The sequence below is a fragment of the Capricornis sumatraensis genome, chromosome 2 (assembly GCF_032405125.1).
Source record: "Capricornis sumatraensis isolate serow.1 chromosome 2, serow.2, whole genome shotgun sequence".
Lineage (NCBI taxonomy): Eukaryota > Metazoa > Chordata > Mammalia > Artiodactyla > Bovidae > Capricornis > Capricornis sumatraensis.
In genome coordinates this window covers 140,906,065-140,933,840 of record NC_091070.1, presented here as the reverse complement: position 1 = coordinate 140,933,840, position 27,776 = coordinate 140,906,065, and the positions used below count along the sequence as shown (strand labels likewise).

The 27,776-nt window shown below is 34.3% G+C and overlaps 1 protein-coding gene across 1 annotated transcript; it reads left to right on the top strand.

Annotated features, from left to right (window-relative positions):
- Positions 1-1,543: 1,543 nt before the first annotated feature.
- RNPC3 (RNA binding region (RNP1, RRM) containing 3) lies at positions 1,544-27,776 on the top strand. Its single transcript, XM_068965690.1, has 15 exons — positions 1,544-1,735; positions 2,884-2,931; positions 8,006-8,124; positions 9,020-9,103; positions 9,529-9,640; positions 10,701-10,769; positions 12,565-12,707; positions 17,420-17,545; positions 20,186-20,337; positions 22,261-22,422; positions 23,470-23,564; positions 23,652-23,710; positions 25,775-25,907; positions 26,606-26,677; positions 27,661-27,776. The coding sequence occupies exons 1-14, from the start codon at positions 1,544-1,546 to the stop codon at positions 26,663-26,665; spliced, it is 1,554 nt and encodes a 517-aa protein (XP_068821791.1). The 3' UTR covers positions 26,666-26,677; positions 27,661-27,776.

Genomic DNA, 27,776 nt, shown 5'->3' with positions numbered 1-27,776 from the left:
TTTAAGTGTCTTTTGCCCAGGCTGCTGCAGTAGCCCAATTAGTCTTCCTGCTTCTACTCCATTTTTCATATTGCAACCAGAGAAATTTTCATATCTAAAATGTAATCATTACATACATATTTACACAGGGCTCTACTAAAAAAATTGTGTCAGTTTCCAATTGATTTTCAGATAATCAAGACTCCGAACTAATCCACAGGGCCCTCATGGTCTGGCTCTCCATACATGACATTTTGTGGATGGGTTCGTCATGGTTTCTCTAGTTTTTATTCGTTTTACCCTTCCCAGCTCCCCAATCCGTTTTCCATAGGAGCCAAACTTTGGTATACTGTTTATTGCTATATAGTTATCATCTGATCAAGTATCAAATTAAAAAGAGCAGTAAGAGGCACCTTAAACCTCCAGACTGTGGTAGCTTCACCTAAAATACCTCTACCTAGAATCCTCAAAAACATCTCAGCTTCACTCCATTCAGAAACAGGACAGAATAGGGTAAAGTCCAGTCTTACTAGCAGGGTCAAATTTCAGCTCTCTCATTTACTAGCTGTGTGATTTACACCTCCTTGTACACATCAGAGTCTTCAACTGTAAACTAGGGACTGATGTTAGGGTATCTCTTCCTGCATGCCAGTCCTGTCCAATTCTGTGCGACCCTAAGGACTGTAACCTGAGAGTATCCTCTGTCCTCACGGGAGAATCTAACGGAATACTGGAGAGGGTTGCCATTTCCTCCTCCAGGGGATCTTCCCAATCCAGGGGATCTTCCCAATCCAGGGGATCTTCCCAATCCAGGGATCCAACCTGTGTTTCCTGCACTGGCAGGCGGATTCTTTTCTCACTAAGCCCCAGAGGCCGCTAGTTTCATCAAAGGGAACAATGGCCATATCTTATCAGGCTGCTGTGTCCTATGATTCAACACAACAAAACACGGTTTGTGTCTCAATTTTTCCATCCTTAAAACTGAGTTAGCCTGGCTATGCGAAGGCTATTGAGCCGAAAAACAAACTTGCAACCTTCAGGTATTACCATCCCAACGCCGCGGACAAACACCCTATATTTGTCAGCCAATCACAAGCTCTTGGAAACCTGCCAGAATTACAAACCTAACAAGCGCCTTTCGGGACCGCCCCGGTGCCACGCCCAGACAGGCGCCCCGCTCGCACATGCGCAGCAGTAAGTCCTTCTGCCCTTGGGGTTACTTCCTCCTCGGAAAAGGCGGCTGAAGTCCGTCGTACTTTACCATATTTTAATCCTCACACCTCTCTCGGGGGAATTTTTGTTTAAAACATCATCAGCAGCTATCTGGAATTTGAATCATTTTGGTTTGCTATCACTGGAACTTCCCCTTTCAATCTAAGGAACTTGTTTCCGAAAAGTTGTCATCCGTCCGTGGTGCAGATCTCGCGAGAAGGCGACCGTCTCTCGCGTTATTTCCTTGCTTCCAGAATCCTTAGCGCGGAGTGGAAGAAGACTCTTTTAGCTCCGCTTCTTTTGATTACTGCGGTTTCCTCAGCGGCTTCCTAGGTGCTGAGTCTGTATGAGAATGGCGGCCCCAGAACAGCCGCTTCCGATGTCCAGAGGATGCCAGAGTTCTGTTTCGCTTTCTCCCTCGCGGGGCGACCGAACCCTTCTAGTGAGACACCTGCCAGCCGAGCTTACCGCTGAGGAGAAAGAGGACTTGCTGAAGTATTTCGGGGCGCAGTCCGTGCGCGTCCTATCCGATAAGGGGCGTCTGGTAAGAGCGCGGGAATCCCTAGTTTCCGGGGAAGGTCCTAGGCCGGTGACGTGGGGAAGGGACGTTCTGACAGAAGGAAAAAGGAGAGTGGGGAAGATGCGCTTGTGGAATGGAGGCTTCCTCTTCCCCTTCCCAGTCTGTCTTCTTTCATATCAAAATATCTTTCGTCCCAAATCAAGTTTTAATTGGTTTGTGCCTCGATTAGTCGCCGCGCTGCGGAGAAGGGAGATTGAGAAAGGCAAAGCAGAAAGAATGAAAAGTAACCTTTGTTATAGTCCTTTTCTCACCCACCCTGGGAATCTCGAAACTCCTCGGAATTTAGAAGTATTTCTCTTAAACTCAAGAGTACTTTCAAAAATATGTAACAAAGGGAAACTTAAAATTCTTGGTTTGCTTATAAGCCAGCGTTAAGACGTTCATCAAAATAGAGGAGAAATTATAGAAGTCGGCAACTTGAGTAAGCTAGTTACAGGATTTCTGCTAGATTTTTGAGGAAGATGTTCTTCATAAATATTGTATAACGTAATCTTTCAGGGAGTGATAATTTAAAACTATCAAAAATCCAACCCAGGAATGTACAAAATAACTTTATTTTCCATTATACCTGAAGATGTTTTACATGATTGCTCTTCATTAAAATAGTGACGGTAATGTTATTAAATTTCTGCCAGATGATCTATGACGGGACAGGACATCAATAGTTTGTCTCCCTAGGTGATTTTAATATGCAGCCAAGGTTGTGAATTGAGTTAAAAGAAAGACCCATTTAAACTTTGCATTTGGCCATATAGCGAAAAGTTTAGATCTTTGGATGCGTTATATATGGAACATATTTTATGATTTTGGATAGTTTAAGAGTGGACTTCCCTGGATAGTAGAGGTTTTTAAACTTACGGACTGTTGAAGTACTTGAAAATATATTTAAAACATGCTGTGTGTGCGCAAGGCTTTCATTTCAAAGAAGTCTGATCCTAAACTGATTTAAAAACACTGTTCTGAAATTCACAATCAGTTAAATGATCTTGATTTCCTGCCTTTTCTGTGATTTTATTAGTGTGTCAAATCACTGTCAGCTGGTAAAATATCAGACAGTCTTATGAGAAATTGAAATTATATTTGAAATAATTTGTACCTTAATTGTTTTTCAGAAACATACAGCTTTTGCTACTTTCCCTAATGAAAAAACAGCTGTAAAGGTATGACTTCTTCTTTTCTGTTACTTATTACCAACTTTCAGGCATAGTTAAAAAATGAAACATTAGGCTAAACTATAGTTTTTAAAAGCAAGGTGAAGTAAGTGAAAGTCGCTCAGTCCTTTCCTACTCTTTGGGACCGGTGGCCTGTATAGTCCATGGAATTCTCCAGGTTAGAATACTGGAGTGGGCAGCCTTTTCCTTCTCTGGAGGATCTTCCCAACCCAGGGATCGAACCCAGGGCCTCCTGCATTGCAGGTGGATTCTTTACCAACTGAGCCACCAAGGAAGCCCTTTTAAAAGCAAAAAGGTTTGTATTTCCAGAATTTGCCTCATTGGCTGCGTGCAGCTTGTCAGTTGGCAGATTTTGCCCAAAGTGTAGATATTTGGGCATAACACTATTATGAGTTGACCAAAAAGTTCATTGGGGTTTTTCCTTATGATGTTATGGAATAGATTAACAGGAAAATGAATAAAAATTGAACTGTAACTTTTTATATAATTAAAAATGACAAGCTTTGAAGGATGCAAACATCCTTTAGACATAAAAGTTGTAAGGCAAGATGCTTTAAGCATTAAATAGAGAATGTATAATCCTAGGGGATCATTTGCAAAGGAGGTGACCTTTGAGGTAGACCTTTAATGATTAGTTGGGTCTTGAGATGAAAACAAAGGGAAATGGGCGTTCCATGTTCTGAGACCGCTAAAGAAAACTGTGGACCATGGAAAGTTCTAAGTGGAGCAAAAGCTGAGGGTTGAAATTGAAATAGGACTTGGAAAGTCTAAATTTGGGTTGAGGGGAGGGAGGGATTGAATTTTGTTTAGTAGTTATTCTTAAGGTACTTGATAAATGTAAGCTGACCAGTAATATAGTCAGCTTTATGAAAGATATCTTATAGAGTTCATGTAATGGATTAGATAAGGAAAAAGATTAGACATAGAAAAATCAAAAGGAAAGGCTGGACAAGAGAACTGTTACAATGGCCAAGGCAGGAGAAAAGATCTGAATAAGGAAGTAAGAAGACAAAAGAAGAAGTAGATATACATTGGGTAGAGATTGTGTTTGTAGATATGGTTGAGAGGGAACACGTGAAGATTTTCAGACTGAGTTATTGGGTTATTACATTAGCTGATATGAGGGGCAAGACTCAGAGAATGTTTTCAAAGGTATGTAATGAATTCATATGTTATCTATTGACTTTGAGGAGTCAGTGGGCTACTTCTGTGGAAATATTTTAAAAAGCAATTAAAAATATGGGTCTAGAGTGGAGGTAGGCTTAAAAATGGAATTTCTTCAACAAAGTGAATAAATATGGTTGCCCAAAGGAAGAAGAATCAGCAAAGAAGACAGGGAGGGAAGGAGAAGTTAAAAAGGAAGTAGAACTAGAAAACAGATTCTCATGGATGCAAAGAGAAGAGAGTTTTAAGAAGATAAGATCCTCTGATGACACACGGTGAAGAATTAAAAGTCTAATAGTAAAGTACTTTTTATTGGGAAACTGTAGAAATGACTAAATTCTTAATAAGGGGAAAGGACACTTTAAATTGTAGTGTATCCATACACTGGACTACAACCCTCAGAAAAATGAAGTCAAAAGAATATGTACTGATCAAGAATGTAACCCAGATAGATTAATAAACAAAGTTGGGAAATACATACTATGGAACCTTGGAGTTGAAAAGTACTACTATGTGTATTAGTGTATGCCTAGAACAAAATGTAGCAGAGCTATATACCAGATAATAAATGTCTTTCTCTCTGGATGGAATTACAGAAGACTTTCACATTGTATATATTAAAATATAGGAAAACATTTTTTTCAAAAAAGACCTTTTGAAATACAGTTTTAAAATATTGTTGGTAAAATATGGTAATGAACCACATTGTTTTAGAGTCAAGATTAACTTGGAGGAGAGGACATGGAACCCATCATTATCTTTGGGAAATGTTTGTATCGAAAGGAAGGAATGAGAAGATAGTAGCAGTGATAGAGTTTTTAGGTTATAGTGCACCTGATTGATAGTTTTTTAAAACAAAGGGAGAGAAATGTTTATAATAAGTAACTGAGAAAGCTATGAGGACTAGTTAACATTAAAAATTAAAAGTATAACTTTGAAGACAATGTGTAACACATTTTGAGTGGAAGAAACTTGAAGTAATTCAGCTGTATTTCAGATAATCAAAGGTTCGTTGACAGTGAAGAGGTCTAGATTGAATTAAGGACTTGAAAATTATTAAAATATTTAGAAACTTGGTTTGTATAATGGAGTCAAATAAGAATGCATAAAAATGGTAAAATAAAATTAGTCTCAGGTAAGCCCTAAAGTTCCATTTGTTCAAAAAATACACAGTACCTACTATGTGCTGGATGCTCCTTTAAATCTTGGGATCTATCAGTAAATAAAACACAGATTTATGCCCTCATTTGAACTCATGTTCTTGAATGGAGAGACAGACCATAAATAATAAACTTAGTAAGTTTTTTAGTATTTTAGAAAATGAGAAATGCTATTTGAAAAAAAAAAACAGGATCAGGAATGCTGGGTTGAGAGGGTTAAGCTACAGTTAAGGTAGTTAGGGTTGACCAACATTTGGAAAGAAGTGAAGGAAGTTAGCTAAGGAATGAATCTGGGGAAGTGAATTGCAGTAAGGGAAATAAGTAAAATGCACTAGCTTGTGACCAAGGTATAAAAAATGGGGGGAGAAATTGAATTTGAGGTCAGAGAAGTTAGAGAGGGCCATGACATGTGCCTTCTAAGTACATTAGATTTTGCTGAATAAAATTGGGTGCCATTGTAGTACTGTGAGCAAAAGAGCATCATAATTTGACTTATATTTAGAAAGCTATGAGGACTAGTTGGGAGAAGACAATGGCAGCACACTCCATTACTCTTGCCTGGAAAATCCCATGGACGGGAGAGCCTGATAGGCTGCAGTCCATGGGGTCACTAAGAGTCGGACACGACTGAGCAACTTCACTTTCACTTTTCACTTTCATGCATTGGGGAAGGACATAGCAACCCACTCCAGTGTTCTTGCCTGGAGAATCCCAGGGACGAAGGAGCCTGGTGGGCTGCTGTCTATGGGGTCGCACAGAGTTGGACGTGACTGAAGCGACTTAGCAGCAGCAGCAGAGGACTAGTTAACATTAAAAATTAAAAGCTATAACTTTGAAGAGAATGTGTGACACATTTTGAGAGGAAGAAAGTTGAACTCAACACTTTGTGTTGAGAATAGATGGAAGGCAGGGAAGAGTAGAAACAGAAAAAATGTGTTAAAAGATTATACTGCTAGTTCAGTCCAGAGATTATGGTTGTTTGGACCATGGTGGTAGCAGTGGAGATGGTAAGGAGTAGTTAGATTCTAGGTTAATTTGGAAGCAGAAGCAAATACCAATTTTTGATGGCTTGGTTATGCAACATGGGAAAGAGGTGTTAAGGGTTATTGAAAGATTTTTGACATGAGTAAATGAAAGAAGGGAGTTTCCATTGAAAGTTTCCAGATGGGAAACATTTGAGCTGAGGGTGGGGAGAGAAGATTCAATTCCTGGAGTGTTAGTTTTAAAATGTTTAAAATTAAGAGAAGCTATCCAATAGTTTGGATATATGTTCCTTGACTTAAGGACAGAGATTTTGGCTGAAATTATAAATTGGGAAATTATCAGCATAGAGACGGTCTTTAAATTTAGGGTACTGGATTAGATCCAAAAATAGATCTCTGGAGTATACCAACATTAAGAGTTCAAGACAGCATAAACCAAAGTGATTGAGGAGTAAAACACAATAAGCATGGAAGAAAACTGTAGGGAAGTTATAATGTCTAGACTCCAAGTGAAGAACATGTATCAAGGAGGGAGTGATTGTGTTAAATACTATAAAATGAAGATTGAGAGTTGACCATTGGTGTGGTAGTACAGAATTTGTTTATGACAAGCAGTGTCAGTGGAGTGATTAAGCCATAAACCTGATTGGAGTGAGTTTGAAACTGGATGGGAGGAGAGGAATTTTAGATAGAGAGCATAGATATTTCTTGAGGAGCTTTACTGTAAAAGTAAGGGGAGGGAGGGGAAAGGGGGGAATAATGATAAGTGGGATCAGTAGATGAGGAAAAAATACTTTTAGGATGGGAGAAATCAGACTGTGTTTGTATACTGTTGTGGACAATCCCATAGAGGACAGAAAATTGGCAATGTAGGTAGGAACACAGCCTGTACAGTTCCAGAAGAAGAAGAGGGGCTAGGATTTAGTATACAAGTGAAGTGAAGTTGCTCAGTCGTGTCTGACTCTCTGATCCCATGGAATGTAGCCTGCTAGGCTCCCCATCCATGGAATTTTCCAGGCAAGAGTACTGGAGTGGGTTGCCATTTCCTTCCGCAGAGAATCTTCCTGACTCCGGGATTGAACCCAGGTCTCCCACATTGCAGACAGTCACTTTAGCGTCTGAGCTACAAGGAAAGCATATACAAGTCAACTAGATTTAAATAAGAACATGGATCGTTGATATGTGATAACAGATAGAAGGTAGAATATGTGGATTCAGAAGATGGTAGATGAGAAATTAGGGTTTGGAATCTGAAGTTCTCATTTTGTAGCTTCATTTTTCTTAAAGTAGGAAGCGATATCCAAGGCTAAAAGAATGGGACAGGACTATCATGAAGTTAAGGAAGAAGGAAATAGTGCAAAATATTATCTTAGAGATTGGTAGAAAAAAATGAACTGAGAATGTAGTATGTAACTGGTTGGCTTCATTAAGGTTGCCCTCAGATTTGTGGTTGTGATTGTGAATTTAAAGTGACACCAGCCCAGTTCATTATGTTTGTTTTTCTAAACATTTTCTGCTGCATTAGCACAGGTAAAGTTGGATTTAACCAGATCTTAGTTTTGCTAAGTGATTGGAAGTGATTGCCTAATGAGTAATGAAGGCTTGGCAGCCTGACATTAGAAATGGGTGAAAAATAGCCAAGGAAATGTTATCAGCATTAACAAAAAAGTGTATAAATTACTTTGTATGTGGTCTCTAACAGATAACATAGGTACAGTTATTAATTATTTTACTCTTTTGTTCTTCCAACTGAAGGCATTGACAAGACTTCATCAACTGAAACTTTTGGGTCATACTTTAGTTGTTGAATTTGCAAAAGAGCAAGATCGAGTTCATTCACCATGTCCCTCTTTGGGAACTGAAAAAAAGAAAAGGTATGTAGATAGGTTTTCCTAGCCTTTTAAAAGTTTATTATTATTTTTTTAATTTATTTAAAAAAAATTTTAAATTAAAAAATTACTAATTTTTTTAAGGAGTTGTATTGCTATTAGATTATTTTCAGACTAGCAAGTAAATAATCTGAAACAGTAAATGATTGTATCTTTCTACTAAATCTAGTGCTTGAAAGCAATACATTTGTTTGTTCCTAATTATGCATTAGTAACCTGAGTATTGATTTAATATTAGGCCTTAACCAGTGTGAAGTGAAAAGAGAGTAGGGTGAAAGCGTTCAACTATAAGTGGAGGGAAGGTAACTAGTATAAAGTCCTAATATATAGCAAGGTATCATTAATAGGCACAGCCTTGATTCCTAGCTGTGATTCTTTGTAGCTATATAACCTTTATAAGTTGCTTTACACCAGTGGTTTTCATAGTACAATCCCTGCACCAGCTGCATTATCGAGAATCTTGACTGAAGGAAAGATTGTTTGTCCTTAACCTAGTCCTACTGAATCAGAAATTTGGGTTGTTGGGGCTGGGGAGGAGGATAGGCCCCAGTGGTCTGGTTTTTAAGAAACCCTTGCTAATGCACATTAAAGACATTTGTGTGCCACTATTTTATACCTGTGAACTTCAATTTTTGTGAGTGAGGGCTGTCAGTAAGATTAATCATACCATCTTTGTGTCGTTGTTATGAAGAATAAATGAAAATGTGGCTTGCCTTATATAATATCTGGAATTAGTTTTCTTTTTCATTGGTATTTACTTAATAGCTGAAAATTGTACTTTTGCAGCTGTTTTTATAATTCTGTGTTTGAAAAGATAGTGTCATTTTAGTCATTCTGTTTCTTCTATAGATAACATCAATTTTGATTCCATATTTCTTAGGTCTGATGATCCTGTGGAAGATGATAAAGAAAAGAAAGAACTTGATTGTTTAACCATAGAAAATGGAATTGCACCAAACCATGGGTTAGCATTTTTGTTTGTATTTCATTGTGTCTTTTGGTTTTATTTTGGATAGGTAGGTTTGTGTGTATGTGGGGTATGTGTGTGTGTGTTGTCAAATAAGGTATTTTTAGAGGATATTTTAGTATATATAATGAAGATTTTTAGTGTGTTGATTAAACATTGAGCATTAAGAGTTTGTAACTGAATTTGGTTCCATTAAAATGTTCAAAGTTGTAAGATAAGCTCTGAAAAGAAATGCTATATTCTATAATGCAGAGAGAAGGCAACTTGCTCTTTAAATGTAATCATCTAGATCTTTTAGGAACAGAGTACTCTTAGATTTACTGAATCATTTGAGCAATTTGTATGTTATTAGGTTACCTAAAATGAATTATTGGTATGAATCTTAACTAAAACACAATAAGCATTTTAAGTATTTTTTTTAGGCTGACTTTTCCTCTAAATTCATGCCTCAAGTATATGTACCCACCACCTTCAAGTACAATCCTAGCAAATATAGTAAATGCTTTGGCAAGTGTGCCTAAGTTCTATGTACAGGTAAGTAGAATAAACATTTCTCAAAGTAAATACTTTCTCGTACTTTTTAAAAAATAGTTGTATTAGTTGTATTAATCAGACTAATTCCTATAGGGGTGATTATATTTCAGAATGTTAAAGATGCCTTAGATTGGGCTGTTATAGCTAAGTACCATGATCTGGGCGTTTTTTAAATAATAGAAAATTATTTCTCACAGTCTGGAGGTTGGAAGTTGTATTCCAGTGTGCCAGTATAGTCAGGTTCTGGTGAGGGCCCTCTTCTGGGTGGAAGATGGCCATTTTCTCTTTGTAATCTCATGTAGCTGAAAGAGCGTGAGAGAGCTTTCAGTTTGCTTTTTATAAGGTACACTAATCCCATTTATGGGAGTTCTACCCTTATGACCTAATAACTTCACAAAAGCCTCATGTCTTAATACCATACCATTACAGGTTAGGATTTAACATATGAATTTTTGAGAGGGACATAAACATTCAGTCTACTGCAGAAGGTAGTGAAAAAATTACTACATTCAATTAAGGGTTTTTATAAACTATAGTGTAAAAATACTATGCTTATTATTAATAATACTAATAAGCATAAGCTAATTTGGGAAATGCAATTTCTGGTAATTCTTCATTACTTTAGCATATGCTTTTTCCTTTCTTAGAGGAAAAGATACAGAGAATCCCTCAGTAAATGCTTAGAAATATTGACAATAAAAGATACTTTTAGGTACAAAATATAGATGATGATTTTCTTTATTATGCTCCTCTATGTTTCATAATTCACAATAATCAAGGGACAAACACTTTAGTAAATTTCACATTGTAAGAATATAATGAGAATAATGGCATTTTGTACAATTGATAAATATTTTAGGAAGGTTGGTCTTCTAAGATACACCAGTGCCTGAGAGATACCAGTTTAGCCCTTTCCTGGTATTATAAAGGCAAGAGGTGACCCTTCCTTTGCACTAAATTAATCACTAGTGTTATTGCAGAGTTTTTAAGTACAGTATCAGATGTGAGTTGAATCATGATTTTTCTATTTGATTTTAAATGTTTTATCCCTTTTATTAAGGTGCTTCATCTTATGAATAAAATGAATTTGCCTACACCTTTTGGACCAATTACTACCCGGCCTCCCATGGTAAGAAAGCTCTTGGAATTTTCAACATTCAAAATTTCGCTTCTTGTGGTGAGATTATTGAGGCTAAATTTTACAAATGTTGTGCCAGTGACCTCTAACGTGTACTTAAAATGAAGAACAAATACAAAGTTAATGTAATAATAGTCCTGTGGAGAACTGAAACTGGGAAAGAGCCAGAACTTTTTTTTTTTAATTTTTTCTTTCTTGGCCATGCTATGCAGCATGTGGGATCTTAGTTCTGTGATCAGAAATTGAACCCATGACCCCTGCAGTTGAAGCATGGAATCCTAACCACTAAATAGCCAGGGAATTCCCCAGAATATTAAAGCAATGTTTTTGGTAATAGAGGCCATCATTTCTCTTAGGGTTATTCAGTCCTTTGATCTAGAACATTGTGCTATCCTACAAGATAGTTACATTTAACAAGCTGAATTGTCTAAAATTTCCATTTTTCTGGTTTTATTGCTAGTAAGTTAAATTTGGAGAAGATAAAAAAGGTTGATAATTTTTTTATTAGAATTTACTATGCAAATCTATCAATAATTTTGTTGGTAGGTTATGTCTGCTCTTCAGTAATTTTAGCAATTTTATTATTTTGCTGTAATACTCAGTACTTCGTTTTTTGTTTTTATTTTTTATTAATTGGAATATAATTTACAGTGCTGTATTTCAGGTGTGCAGTCATACCTACATCAGTTATATTAATATTTATACGTATAGCTCTCGTTTTTAGATTCTTTTCTCTATATAGACCATTGTAGGTTATTGAGTGGTTTCCTATGCTATACAGTAGGTTCTTATGTATATTATGTATAGTAGTGTGTATATGTCAATCCCGATCTCCCAATTTATCCCTCCCTCACTTCCCTCCTGGTAATCATAAGTTTGTTCAGATGTATGAGTGATTCTTAAGTCATGTTTGTAACTCTTTTATTTCTGTTTTCTAAATAAGTTCATTGTACCATTTTTTTTAGATTCCATGTATAAGCAATATCATATGATATTTGTCTTTTTCTGACTTAACTTCATTCAGTAAGACAGTTTCTAGGTCCATCTGTGTCACCTCAAGTGACATTGCTTCATTCTCTTTAATGGCTGAGTAATATTCCATTGTATAAATGTCCCCTTAGTACTTTTTTAGATAACAGTAATGAGAAATTATTTTAGAAGGCTAACAAATAGAACATTTGCTTTTGTATTGTGCATTGATGCTTTTCTAATGTCTATATTGGCTTCATAATTTTTCTTTGTAACTCTAAAACCTCAATGCCTGGTATATTGCCAGGATAATAGTTAAAATTATACTAGCTGCTGTTAACAAAACTCAAATCTTAGTCACTTAACACAATTCAGATTATCTCTTGCTCATGCCAGGTTCATTCCAAAAGTAGGGCAGAATGGTGTTCTTTCCTGAATCACTAAAAAGATCCAAGTTAATCTGCACTATGTGCATTCCCTGGTTGGTGAGGACGTTAACGTGCAGCCTGCAGATAAAGAAACGAGAGAGTTTTATGTGTGAGAAGTCTTTATGCTTACCTTTTCATTGACTAAAACTCGGGTGAAATCTAACTGCAAGGGAAGTTTGGAAATTTACTGCGGCTAGGTGCCAAGGCAGAAGAAACAAGTTTTGTGATCTACTAAAGTCTACTAAGGCAAGTGTTCCATCAATATATGTTGAATGTGTAAAAGAAAACCATGAGGAATAGAGAAATGTGAGAATCATGTATCTGAATGGAAATAGTTTTCTAATCTGTAAACATCATAGATTACCATATTATTTTTTGTTTTTACTTAGTATGAGGACTATATGCCATTACATGCACCTCTTCCAGCTACATCTCCTCAGCCACCAGAGGAACCTCCTTTGCCAGATGAGGATGAGGAATTATCTAGTAAAGAATCAGAATATGAAAGCAGTGATGATGAAGACCGTCAAAGGTATGTCATGTCAAATATTTGTGTAGATTCTAGTAAACATGGAATATATGAATGAGATTCTCTTACTCTTCGTAAATTTTGCATATAGTTCTTCCTAATTGAGGGTCCTTAGCATTTGTACATTTCCAACTCCCCATCATACTGTATAGATTAAGGCCTGAGACTAGAAATCAAGGCCTAAGGAAAAATTTTTGCATGACGAGTAATTTTTTTGACTGATCATGGTATAAAATTGATCATCATTTTTATTGATTCTGTATTTGTGAACTTGCCCACTTGTTACAGTTTATTTATAACTTCAACATCAGTAATTGCAGTGCTTTTACAGTCTTCTAGCAGACATGGGCTTGTACAGAATGGTGAAAAATTTGAGTCATTTGACATGCACATCACTGATGAGGTAGAATAAAGTGACATTCTGTCTTCTTGTTTCAGCTCTTACACTGTAAAAAAGGGTCTTTTTCACTGTTTATATGTATTATGTTTTTCACGTTTTTGTGCTGTTTGTTGTTGGTTTTGCTGTTTAAAATGCCCCCAAATGTGGTGTTGAAGTGCTGTCTGCTACTGCTAAGTCACTTCAGTCATGTCCGACTCTGTGTGTCCCCATAGATGGCAGCCCATCAGGCTCCCCCGTCCCTGGGATTCTCCAGGCAAGAACACTGAAGTGGGTTGCCATTTCCTTCTCCAATGCATGAAAGTGAAAAGTGAAAGGGAAGTCGCTCAGTCTAGGGTTTCCAAAATCAAGAAGGCTGTGATGTGTTTTATGGAGAAAATTCTGTATGTTAGATAAACTTTGTTCAGGCCTGAGTTATAGTGCGGTTGACTATGAGTTCAGTGTTACTGAATCAAAAATATATATTAAATAAGATGTTCTTAAAAGTAAACAAATGTAAACGAGGTGTCTAATGATCAGTTGATGAAATGTGAGCATGTGCTGGCAGGAACCTAATCCTGAATTTCCTTTAGGGACAGTGATTCATTATTCACTAATTGAATGTTTGTGAAGACCTTAGAGAGCAAAGTTAGGTTGTATTTCTGTTTTGTCAATTTACTTTCCTGGACTTTATTTACCTCAGAGTAATTTCTAGAGCAACTTCATAGAGTTTTATACAAGAATATACAGAATGGGAAAGACTAGAGATCTCTTCAAGAAAATTAGAGATACCAAGGGAACATTTCATGCAAAAATGGGTTCAATAAAGGACAGAAATGGTATGGACCTAACAGAAACAGAAGATATTAAGAAGAGGTGGCAAGAATACACGGAAGAACTGTACAAAAAAGATCTTCACGACCCAAAAAAGATCACTCATCTAGAGCCAGACATCCTGGAATGTGAAGTCAAGTGGACCTTAGAAAGCATCACTGTGAACAAAGCTAGTGGAGGTGATGGTATTCCAGTTGAGCTATTTCAAATCCTGAAAGATGATGCTGTGAAAGTGCTGCACTCAATATGCCAGCAAATTTGGAAAACTCAGCAGTGGCCACAGGACTGGAAAAGGTCAGTTTTCATTCCAATCCCAAAGAAAGGCAATGCCAAAGAATGCTCAAACTACCACACAGTTGCACTCATCTCACACGCTAGTAAAGTAATGCTCAAAATTCTCCAAGCCAGGCTTCAGCAATATGTGAACCGTGAACTTCCTGATGTTCAAGCTGGTTTTAGAGGAACCAGAGATCAAATTGCCAACATCTACTGGATAATGGAAAAAGCAAGAGAGTTCCAGAAAAAGGTCTATTTCTGCTTTATTTTCTATGCCAAAGCCTTTGACTGTGTGGATCACAATCAACTGTGGAAAATTCTGAAAGAGATGGGAATACCAGACCACCTGACCTGCCTCTTGAGAAATCTGTATGCAGGTCAGGAAGCAACAGTTAGAACTGGACATGGAACAACAGACTGGTTCCAAATAGGAAAAGGAGTGCATCAAGGCTGTATATTGTCACCCTCCTTATTTAACTTCTATGCAGAGTACATCGTGAGAAACGCTGGGCTGGAAGAAGCACAAGCTGGAATCAAGATTGCCGGGAGAAACATCAATAACCTCAGATATGCAGATGACACCACCCTTATGGCAGAAAGTGAAGAGGAACTGAAAAGCCTCTTGATGAAAGTGAAAGAGGAGAGTGAAAAAGTTGGCTTAAAGCTCAACATTCAAAAAACGAACATCATGGCATCTGGTCCTATCACTTCATGGGAAATAGATGGGGAAACAGTGGAAACAGTGTCAGACTTTATTTTTGGGGACTCCAAAATCACTGCAGATGTTGATTGCAGGCATGAAATTAAAAGACGCTTACTCCTTGGAAGAAAAATTATAACCAACCTAGATAGCATATTCAAAAGTAGACATTACTTTGCTGACTAAGGTCGGTCTAGTCAAGGCTATGGTTTTTCCTGTGGTCATGTATGGATGCGAGAGTTGGACTGTGAAGAAGGCTGAGCGCTGCAGAATTGATGCCTTTGAACTGTGGTGTTGGAGAAGACTCTTGAGAGTCCCTTGGACTGCAAGGAGATCAGCCCTGGGATTTCTTTGGAAGGAAAGATGCTAAAGCTGAAACTCCAGTACTTTGGCCGCCTCATGCGAAGAGTTGACTCATTGAAAATGACTCTGATCCTGGGAGGGATTGGGGGCAGGAGGAGAAGGGGACGATGACAGAGGATGAGATGGCTGGATGGCATCACTGACTCGATGGATGTGAGTCTGAGTGAACTCTGGGAGTTGGTGATGGACAGGGAGGCCTGGAATGCTGCGATTCATGGGGTCGCAAAGAGTCGGACACGACTGAGCAACTGAACTGAACTGAACTGAATACAAGAATATTCATAATAATTACTGCAAATGAATTATTCTTTTACTTGTTGTTCTTGATGATCTACATATATTTTATTTAAAGCTTCTGGCAAAGAGCAATAAGTTGTTAGTAATGTTCAGCAGAGCCTAAAATAGAAATTGCTAAACATTTTCTGTAGGGAGACAGAATTCTGTTCGTCGTGGGAAAGCACCAGTGGATGATACCTAAATGAATTGATGTTGCTATCTTCAAGTGAAATTTTCTATTTAAAAATAAACAGACAATGACTAGATTCGGTCCTTCGGCTGTAATTTGTCAACCCCTAGCCTAGAAGACCTGTATAGGCAAATGGTGTGAATCACAGATACACACAGAAGCCATCAGTTACAGAGGGAGTGTTTTGACAGGAATCAGAATCCAAGCAGAGAATCTAGGCACCATATACAAGTAATCACCAGCAATTTGAATGTTACTGAAGCAACATCCACCTGAGTAGTGTGGCTCCTTATACGTTCTCTTTCTAGTGAAAGAGTTAAAAGTCAAAGCATAGGTGGGGTTAAAATTACCAAAATCGGAGTTAATAGAACATCTGTCTTGAATAGAGATATTTATGAAGGCTGGCAGCTTTTGTTAGACTAATTTGTTGCTAAATAAAGAAAAAAAGTATTACAGTGGATTAATTAACCTCTGTAAATTATATTTTCTTTATGAAAACAATGATAGTAATGAGAAATGTTTTATAGGCTGGCCACAACTGTTTTTGTTTTATTTGAATTTCCATTTAGGGATGTAGTGAGGAAGTCTGCAACTAATTCATTTCAAGTCATGAGAACAAAGCCTTTGAATGAACTAAGCTAAGCTCTGGTTTCATGCTTCTTTGTTATCTTTTGGAAATTATAAAACATGCTACTTCGTATTATTGATTACTTACATAAAATATGCCTTGCACTGTTGTAGAGGCTTAGTGTACTTTTGGTGAGCAATTTATGAATATAGATATATGTTTCATATAACTGGATTTATTCATAAAATTTTTGTTAAACCGTGGTTTTTAAGAGGCTTTAAAAATTTGTAGCATGTGTTTTCATTTTTTTCTTGCTTAAGGAAAAAGGGTTTAAAACTTTTTAACTCTTCTTAACTACATTTTATTGTGCTTGTTTTCAAATTTCACAAATTTAACTTTGGAGAAGTAGAACTGTGACTAATGGTTTTGAACTTGCTTTGTGGAAACATTGTATCTGATCCTGTGGAAGAGCCAAGAAAGACTAGAGAAGATCTATGCTAAATATTCATAACCATAACAGAGATTAAGTTATATACAAAGTATCAATTGTCACCCCTTGGTTGATTAAGCTACTTTAGAGTATAATACTTGAAAACTCTGTTTTCAGGAACAGTGTAAGTTATCTTGTTTATATAAGGATGCTTTCCAACAATTATGGGCAAAATATTTTTAACTTAAGTATTTAAGCCTAGGTTTTCTTTAATAATTAGAATATGAATCAAAATAATTTTACTATGTTTATAAGATCTGTTGACTATCCGTCAAGGCAAGAGCAGTAAAGTTACATAGATTATATTTAGTGTATCTTGTTTAACTTTTTGACACAAAGTACAGTCATTTATTTGGGCAACTAATAATTTTCTTAATAAAACATATCTTTAAAACTTGACAAGTTGCAGTTAAGTAAATTCCCAGTTCCTTCAAGCTAAGATGAGAATTGATCAAGGAGATTCATAACTTGAGCTTTTGTCAAGTGAATTGTATCTTAAATTATGACTTAGAGATTCTACTTAAGCCATGTAAATCATTTTATAATTTATAAGCTCAAATAAAAATTTAAGCTTAACAAAAACAATGGTAAATAACTGGACTTTTACATAAATCTTTTTTACTTTTCTTTCCCTTAATGTAGAATGACCAAACTAATGGAACTGGCAAATTTTCAGCCCAAAAGACCAAAACCAGTAAAGCAACGCCATGTGAGAAAAAAGAGAAAAATAAAGGATATGTTGAATATACCATCATCTGCTTCACACAGGTAGTTTTGTTTTAGATTATTGGATAAGGGTTCTTTATATAGTTTCTTTAATTGCTTAACTGAAATCATTTCTCATTCTGACTTTTATCAGTCCATTTCATTTACCAGTGATTTCTTATTTGCCAAATTCACAAGTATCCCTAATTTTCTCAAAGTTGACTAGCATTTGATGCTGTTGACTATGCCAGGTTTCAAAATTGTCCACCTTTAATTTTTTTGTTTCTCATATTTAACTCTGTCGCTTCCTCTTTTTCTTCCTACTTTTTTCATTTATGACTTTCACTCACTCACTTACTTGCTTTTTAAGTATTGGATTCCATATATTCCTGTCTGTGGTCATTTTCCCTTCATATATTTTTACTGCTTGTTAATATCATTAGTTTTTATGATTCACCTGTTGTAGCTGATAGATTCCAAATCTCTCTCTCTAGATTTAAACTCCTGAGTTTTATTTCCAGTTTCTTGTTTGTATACTCAATGTCTTGTATGCACTTAAGGTATTATTCAAAGCAAAATTAATTTACTTTAATCATGTCTTTCTCTTCCTATACTGACAGTTTTGATAATGGCATCACCAGTGTGCTTATATGAAAGTTTGTTAGTTTTTCCTAACTTCACTACCTGATATCAAACATTTTTTTCCTTCAGAATACCCTAGCAGGTAAAAGTTCACATGGCTTAGCACACAGGACCTACGTTTAAATATTTATTAAATGTGTGATAAGTTCCATGCTAAATATTTTGGGGTTTAGAGCATGCTTCCAAAGCTCAGAGCTACCTTTTCAAACAGTGAGTTAATAGTCTTATGGGCAAGTAAAACATGTGCACAGATGACCATTGTATTAGCAATTATAATAGTAAATGATATAACAAGATGTAACTGAGAATGAAGGATTGTGAGAAAGGAGAAATCACAGCCAGTTAAGAAATCTGGAAAGACTTTAAGACAAAGGAGACAGTTTGAGCTGGGCTTGAAGGAGGAGAGACAAAAATGAGTCAGGGAAGAGAGATGCAATTTGAATAAAAAAGTACATTTCTAGAGGTAAGGCAGTTTGGTGCTTAGGAATAGAAATGATGAAAGGGAAAGCTAGAAGGATGTGGAGATACCTGCCTTAAATGTTATGTAACGATATTTGAGTACATTGAAGGAGCTGTTTTAATACATTAAAAAATTAAAAATTTCTTTCAGATTTTATCTTCTTACAGTAAGCTTTCAGGAAATATACTGATGTGGGGTGATGATCAGGGCAATGAATATGAAAGAATTTTATTAGATATAAATTAACTTCCCAGTATGTCTTAAACTTTGTGTTAGAATAGAGAAATTGCCAATGAAATAGTGTTTATTACTGTGTATTTTGTTTGAAATGTATTATCCCTTTTGACTGATTATCTGACATTTTGCATGAGCAAATTTTTTTTGAAATTATGGTAGAAATTATTAGCCTGTTTGCCATGGATTTCTGTGTACTTAAATATCTTAATCAATGAAAATTGCCATTAATTTCAGTTTTAATTCTGTTCAGCTTTTCTACAAGGTAAATTTCCTTTGAACTTGTAAGTAACTTCATAAATGGAGAAAAGTTTGTTAAAATGATATTTTTACATTTTTAAAGGAATGGGTCTTTAATCTTTGGATTTTTTAGAATTATTTTCTCATGTTAAATGTACATATTATGATGCATATTTCCCACCTATGTATGTTTTGACAGCACAGTCCCATGCTTTTAATCCCTATAACAGCACCAAACAGTTAAAAACTAATATAGTTGACCCTTAAACATCATGGGTTTTAACTGTGTGGGTCCACTTGTATGCAGATTTTTTCAGTAAATACTACAGTACTACATGATCCGAGGTTGGTTAAGTCCACAGATATGGATCCATGAATACAGAGGAACCATGGATATGGAATGTTGACGAAGTTATATACATACAGGTTTTTGACTGTTGGGGTCAGGGCCCCTAACCTCTTGAGTTGTTCAAAGGTCAGCTGTAATATGAACCAATTAAATTTTCCAGTGACTACATTAAAAGATGAAATTTATTTTAATAATGTATTTTACTTAACCAGTTATACCTGAACTGTTATTTCAAAATACAATTAATATAAAACACTATTGAAATGTTTTACATTTCTTTTTTTCCACACAAAGTTGTCAAACTCTGGTGTATATTTTGTACTTAGAACATAAATACAGATTAGAACATAAGCAAGATTTCAAGTGCTTATTAGCCACTTGTGGCCTATGGCTACTCCATTGGCCAACATAGATTTATTATATGTAGTATATAGAATACAGTGCATAAAATGCTTACATTACACATAGAATGAACTTTTTTGCATATTGGCCAATATCCTGATGTTTAGAATCAATAGTCCTAAAGTTCTGTCTCTTGTCTGACTGACTTTATGCAATTATTTAACATCCTTTAATCTCAAACTCCTTACCTGTCTAAACTAAGAATTTAATAATATCCATATGAGAAGTAGGATTTTTGAAGTATTAAATGTAAGTTACTTTGTTCAGTGCCTCTAGTGTGTTTTATTAGCTTTTTAAATTTAAAGTTAATATGAAATAATGTTTTTCTCAAAATTGTTTGCAATTACAAAGTAATGCTATGATTGTTTATAAACAGCAGTTTACATCCAGTGTTGTTACCTTCGGATGTATTTGACCAACCACAACCTGTAGGTAATAAAAAAATTGAATTCCATATATCTACTGACATGCAAGCTGCATTTAAGAAAGATTTAGAAAAGCAACAGAATTGTGAAGAAGAAAATTGTGGTAAGCATATTCTAGTTCTTTAACATGCTATGTAAAAATTTTTCTCAATCAGTTTTTTGTATTAGAATTAAATTTTATATGCTTCTGTGTTTAGTATATGTGAGTATATTTAAAATGTGCAATTAGGTCTTCCTTAGTTAGTGTCATGGAATACTATTCATTTTAAACTTTTTAAATGAAACTAAAATTGGTGCTAAATGTGTTACCTTTTACTAGTAATGAACTCTAGGGTGAAATTTAGTCTGGTTTTTGCTGATGTTTATTTACTTAAAAAATATAATAGTGATGTTTCTTGTATTGAATTATTTTTCATTGCTTACTAAATGTGTGATGCTCTGTGGTTTTATTAGTACAGTTGAATTACTGGTTAGGAAAACAAGCAGTGAAATCTTGTATGAAATTTTTTTTTAATCCAAAAGACATGGAAGGTTGTTAAACAAGATACCATTCTTAACTTTAAAGATAATATACTGATATTATAGATTTTTTCCTGCTTATTTCAAACATTATTTTGATATTATATTACAGTGGCATTTCTTTATTCTTTTAATTTTTAAATTTTAGAAATAATACCAGCCTATAGAAAATATAATCAGAACAGAAGCCTGTGAAATTTTAAAAAGTTAATACCTCAAACCCCACTTTTCCCTGTTTGACTACTTAGTGATAAACATTGTTAGTAATTTGATATGAAGATAGTCCTTCCAGATCTCATCCTGTGCTTGTGTATAAACATTTTATTTTCTCTCTTTTTTTTTTAAAATAATCATCATAGGTTACTTTTTGAGGCTGCATTACACTCCATGGTAGAGTTATGTCAATATTTCATTAAATTCTAATGATAGAAGTTGAAGTTTTCATTTTTTTATTATTACAGAAATTCCGATATGTACATTTTTGTACATACATCTTTAAAAGCCCTTGTATGAATATAGGGTAGAGTTCTAGTAAGTGTTGCAGATGTACTGAATGAATAGGTGGTTTTAAGTCTTGTATCTCTGATGGTAGTGAGAACACGTTGCCTTTACAGATAGCTCTTTTTTTGGTTTCAGTGTCTGTATTTGATGGCTAGTGATGCTTTGACACAAATTTCTTAATTTTTTAAGCATAATTTACTCAGACTTAGACCTTATTGAGGGGCGTGGCAGTCATCCCATTCTGCATCAATGTAGAATAATGGTGAATAAACAATGAAAACAGTTTTAAAGGTTCTTTTCTTCCTGATGCCTTCAGGCCACAGAAGATCTCTTGAAACAATAGTTTTTCCACATTAGGAGACTTTTAAGATCCTAAATGTGGCATGCAAATGTGGCATGTTTGCATCATTTTCATAGCTTTTTTAAGGTTTTGTTTGCCTTTTTAGGTAGTATAACTGGGAATTTTTCTACTACATGTTTAATCTTGTCCTTTTCACCCCTCTACCCCAAATCAGTTTAACTTTCACTGAATCTAAAATTGATGTTTTCTGAATGAAATTCATTATATTGCTATGTTGTGAATTAAAAATTTATAATTATTTTAATTTTCCCAATTGAGTAAGTGTGCAAATACATATTTTTCCTTACCTCTTGTAGGACCACCATTAGTATTGACCTTTGTTTTTTTTTTTTTTTTGGTGGGGAGAGGTATAATGGATGGATTTTTTTCTTTTTTTAAAGTATCCTCAAATGGAAATGTGTTTTTTTATGATTTTCATGTTATAGTGGCAGAGTTGAATAGTCATAATAAAAACCATATGGCCTGCAAAACCTAAAATATTTACTGTTTGAACCTTTATAGAAAAAGTTTGCTCACCCATTTCAAAGCATTGAGAAAAACACTAAAGAGGTTTAGTGCTAGAAGATATCTTAAAAATTAAAAATGGAGAAGAAAAACTATTTTGAAGGGGAGATTTTTAATGGCTAATGTCAATGTTAACTCTAGACTTACCTGCTACTGAAGCTGATGCATCTAATATAGGATTTGGAAAAATCTTCCCCCAACCAAATTTGAACATCACAGAGGAGATTAAAGACGACTCTGATGAAATGCCATCGGAATGTATTTCTAGAAGGGAGTTGGAAAAGGGCAGAATTTCTCGAGAAGGTAATTTCATCAAATAAACCAGAACTTACTTTCTATTTTACATTTCTTTGGCCCTTCAGAAGCAAAACAAATCTCTTCATGTTATTTACCATAACTAAAGCATGTACTTCAAGACATATCTTCAGTTAAATGTTTTTAATCATCACTTTTGGTTTTTAGTGCTCATACTTTATAGGGAAGAAAGTATCGCTCAATACAATGTTCCCAGAGTATATTTGTTTGGAAGAATGTTTTCATTTCTGAGACTTTTATATGACATCTTAAGTCAATGTGACCAACAGTCTGGAATTCTGTATTTAAGATACAGTTGATAGACCATCACAATACTGTATCTGAAATGTATGCAAAGCAGTTGTTTGTCTAAAAATATAGTTTTAACTCTTTGGTAATTAAAAGCCTGTGTTTATGAATTTTATATCCTAATATGGTAGTTTTTTTACTTCTAATGGATTTTTCCTATTTTAGTATATTTAAAAATATTTAGGGGCTTTAGATTGACATGTGACACATAATAATTTCATAATAATTGGAAACAGACTTCCAAATAGCATTTTTGCTTAAACATCTAGTTGTCGGGAACACATTTCAGAGACTGAATAGAAATAGCTACATAGGGATTCAGAACCCACAGTTTGTCTGAAATACTTGATAATTACATCTTGAGTAATTTATTTTACATTTGAATATATTGGTGTCTGGTACTTTGGGAGATTGACTTTAATCAAAAAATAACACAGATGTTTGATAGCATCTTTATTTGCTCAGTCTTTCAAATAATTTAAAATTAAGCTTTAATAAAAATATTTTATTGGATATATTTTAGTAATTCTAGATGCCTGAAATTTTTTTAATTTATCACTTTAGATTCTTAATGGGTATTTTTATACCATTAGTAACATTGTCATTAATTTCTATGATTTTAACATTTTCTTAATGCTTATTTTGTCTATTTAGCAGTTATATTTGATTTCTGTTAAAGTTTTTCTTCAAAAAATTGATGAAGCTGTCTTAATTTTGTATCCTTGTCTTGCTTTGTTTTTATGTAAGAAATGGAAACACTCTCAGTTTTTAGAAGTTACGAACCTGGTGAACCAAACTGTAGAATTTATGTAAAGAATTTAGCTAAACATGTTCAGGAAAAGGTAAGTTGAAATTTATAAATTTGTTTTATTATTTTGCATATTTTCCCCTGGTTTTCCTTATTAGTCTTTTCTTTGTTGAAATTCTAGGACCTTAAATTTATTTTTGGAAGATATGTTGACTTTTCATCAGAAACACAACGGATAATGTAAGTGGCATGTATATTCTCAAATTTTGTTTTGTTTTTAATCTGTTAGAGATGAACCCTTTTTAAATATCATATTCCCTTTAGTGATTAAAATTATATGAAGAAATTGCTCATATCTGTTGCATAATTAATCTTTTAGACATCTAGATCACGATTCAGCAAATTTCTTTTTAAATGAACAGAGTAAAAATTTAATATTTTTATATTAAAATATTACAGTGCCTGTTGCAACTACTCAGTTTTGTCTTTGTAGCATGAAAGCAGCTCTAAACAATACATAAATGAATATTAATGACTGAGTTCCAATAAAACATTTATAGAAACAGGCTTCATCATAAATTCTAGACTTCTTTCCTAACCCTAAAGCAGTGGTTCTCAAACTTTAAGCTGCCTAAGAGTTTAGTAAAACCATTTCCTTGGTCCATCCCTAGAAAGTTTGGTTTTCTAAGCTGAGATAGGATGGATGAATTTGTGTTTCTGAAAAGCCTGTGGATAATGCCACAGCTGCTGGTCCAAAGATTAGATTTTGAAAACTAGTGTTTTAATGACTAAACCAGGAGTATATGATGCTAAAGCCAAGTGTTTTAGATTCTTCCTGTAGTGGTAGCTTCCCTTCTTTCAGTTGGAAAGACTTATATTTTATGAGTGCAAAAGAAAAGGATATGATTGTAAATGATTTAAAAGGTAATGTTTGAAGTTAGAATTTCATTCTTTGAAATTTTATAATTAGTTAACTCTAAAATATGTATGACCTTGGCCATATAAATTAGAAGTAAAAATTAGAAAATGTAAGGAGGGAGACTCTTGAATGGAAGTTAGATAGAGAAGTGACTAATTAATGTAAAATTAATATTTTAAAATCTTAACCTGGGCAATGTACTTCTTTATATAGGCATGCACTGTGTTTTAAAAATGTCCATTTATACTCATTAGTGGCAGATACCTCTTTTTATTGGGATACCAAAAGTTTATTTTACTGGACGTGCAAAATGGTAACCGTTGTTCCTGTTGTTGCTTTTGTATAAGTGGAAAAAATTTAAAAATATATACATTTGTGTGTGTGTGTATGTAAATGTATGTATGTCACACACAAATGTATTGTTTTATTGTGTGTGCCTGTATATATATGCATGTGTATGTGTATATGTATACATATGTGTGTGTGTGTGTGTGTGTACACACCATGTGTATGCATCCTTTCTATTTCCAGTATTGCCTCCCATTAGCATTTGAGAGGAAAAATAATTCTGTATTGAGAAACTGTACACATCAAAATGGTAAATTAATAATTGTTTCCTGTGGGACTAGTCTTGTGAATTTTTTAGAAAAAAATTTAGCTGCACATTTTGATTCTTAAAATTTCTTTTTATGCTTTTGCTAGTCTCATAGACTAAATGCTAGGCAGTATTTTAGTTGTAAATTATAGCTTGTTTTTTAAGTAGTTTAGAGTATAGTTTCCTCCCCTGAATTGTTGACAGGTGAATACACTAGGGAATAATAGACTAACTTGGAATGCAAAATCTGCTTTGTATTTTTGGCCCTAACTTTAGCTATCAGTGTAACACTGAAGAATTGACCCAGTCTCTGTATGCATTGTCTGTAAAATGGTGATTTTTGACTAGGTGATCAATAAGGTCCCTTTCTCCTCTGAAATTCCATGTTACTTTTCTATAGTTTCTGTCAACCCTTTTATTCTTGGTTGTATAGTTGTTTTTGTGACTTGAATAAACAGTATTAAATTGACTGCATAAAACTTTTAAAAAAGAGGGATGAGAGAAAAACTTATTTACTTTTATAGTTGCAAGTAATATGATTTTTTAAAATCATATATACTTTTATGATAGTTAAAAAATGATAACATCAAACTTATATTACCTACTTATGAAAAAAATTTTAAAACAATATAAAATATAATTTTAAAAAGGCTAAATAATGTGCTAATCAGATAGTAGAGTCATTTTTATTCTGAAATAGCAGAATTTTAACTTAACACATTCCCATTCACTTCATCAGAATTCTTTGACATTCTTCAAGTCAAAACATTCTTTCTTCCTTGACTGCTAGGTTTGATATACGCTTGATGAAAGAAGGTCGCATGAAAGGACAAGCTTTCATTGGACTTCCAAATGAAAAAGCAGCGGCCAAAGCGTTAAAGGAAGCTAATGGATATGTTCTTTTTGGAAAACCTATGGTGGTTGTATCCTTCAAATTAGTTGGTTCCAGATTGAGTTTACAGCAGTAAGGGTATAGTTAAAACTAATTTTTATATTATGCTTTGGAAATCTCAACAGCTTGCATTCCAGCTTGAAAATATTCAGTTATAATATTTATAATACAAACATTTGAGTCAGATGACAATGTTATTTAGATTTTTATTTGAAAATTAGCATAATGAGTCTATTAAAATCCATCCAAGTCTAAACATTTTATTTAATACTTAAAATATATATACTCATGCTAAACCAAAGATAATACAGTATCCAGAAGTACATTAGAATCCTTAAAAGGAAGATATGATTCATTGTAGTTCAATTTTATATTTTATTGTATTGTAATTCATATTTATGTTTAAGAATTTTAATAACAATGTATCATTGATTAGCCATCATGCTTCCCACAGTTAATGCAATTTCAAACTAGAAATTAGTGGAATAAATGAAGGAGCAGAGGTATAGGTGTAAAAAATGACTATAAAAGAAAGCGAAAATTTTTTGCTTCTCCCCCAGATCATAGACAACTAGGAGGCAGTCAAGAAATATGGACGAATGACTGAGTAGGAAGACAGATAGAGAAATTAAAAACTCTGCTCCTATCCTACATTAGGATGTTCTTGATAATTCTTTAGAAAAGATTCCTTTCATGTTTGTGAAGGAAACCTTAATTTTTAAATATTAGCAATTTGCTCGATCTGCTAGACCAAAACAAGATTCTAAAGAAGGAAAAAGAAAGTGTTAAAAATCAGTAAAGGTAAGTGTGGTGATAACATACTAAAAGCACAAGACTTTCTTGAGAGAAAATTAAGAAGGGATAACAGCCTGAGTAATGTTTTTAAAGGATCCATCACTCTGACTGTCTAACTATGCTGTTAATTTTCATTAAACTGCGCAATTATGCAATAAAGTTCATTTGTATGTAAAAAATTAAATTTGGAGAGAATGAATTTTATAAGGGCAATGTATCTTTATTATTCTTAATTTACTTTCTTTTCTTAGAAAAAAACAGTATTTCTTAAATTTTAACGTGTATTGTAATCACCTAGAGAGCTTGATAAAACACAGATTTCTGGGTTTCCTCTAACCCCCACACAGACTTTCTGATTCAGTAGGTCTGCAAGGGTGTTTGGCCTTGGGTAATCAGTTTTCCTAGTTTTCTTGTGAATAAGAGGTTTTCTAGGATACTGGACTTTTTAATGCTAACAGTGGGAAGATGTCTGCCAAGTCAGGACAAGTTGGTTACCCTTGGTGGGACCTGAGAATTCGCATTGCTAATTACTAATTGTCCTCCTCACAGAAATTTGTCCATATATTTTGGAATGAAGTATTTCAGCTTTCAAATAAGTAATTTTAATTCATAAGTAATTTGATAATTTAAAATGATAAAATGAAGCATTTTATGTCAACAATTTAAGAAAGATGAGTGGAACTATATTCATTTTGTTTTAAATCTTTCTGCTTTAGAATAATGGAAGAACATGGGCCAAAATTACTGATGGTTAAGCTGAAAAAATTATATAAAGAAAGTTACGCTAATGTTTATTCCTTTTGGGAGGCACCTTGAATATTTGAATTTTGTAGTAAAGTATCTATACTGGTATAGTCAGACGTCTTACAAATACTTTCGAAGAACAGATGAAAATAAACCATTTTCTATGTGTGTTTAAAAAAATTATTTGTAAATCTAACATGAAATATGAGAAAAAAATTAAACTACATTCTGCTGTTCTTCTTTAGAAGCATCCCTGCGTAAATACTGCTGTAATACTGTCATACAAAGTGTATCCTTTCTTGTCGTATCCTTTTGGGGCAGTGTTTTTTTATTTTCCTAGAAGTGTTTTGTCTCTTCCCAT

Coding starts and splice junctions, on each gene's coding strand:
- RNPC3 (XM_068965690.1), top strand. CDS start 1,544: ATGGCGGCCCCAGAACAGCCGCTTCCGATGTCCAGAGGATGCCAGAGT. Junction 9,104..9,528: donor GGAATTGCACCAAACCATGG/GTTAGCATTTTT, acceptor TATTTTTTTTAG/GCTGACTTTTCCTCTAAATT. Junction 12,708..17,419: donor GATGATGAAGACCGTCAAAG/GTATGTCATGTC, acceptor CCCTTAATGTAG/AATGACCAAACTAATGGAAC.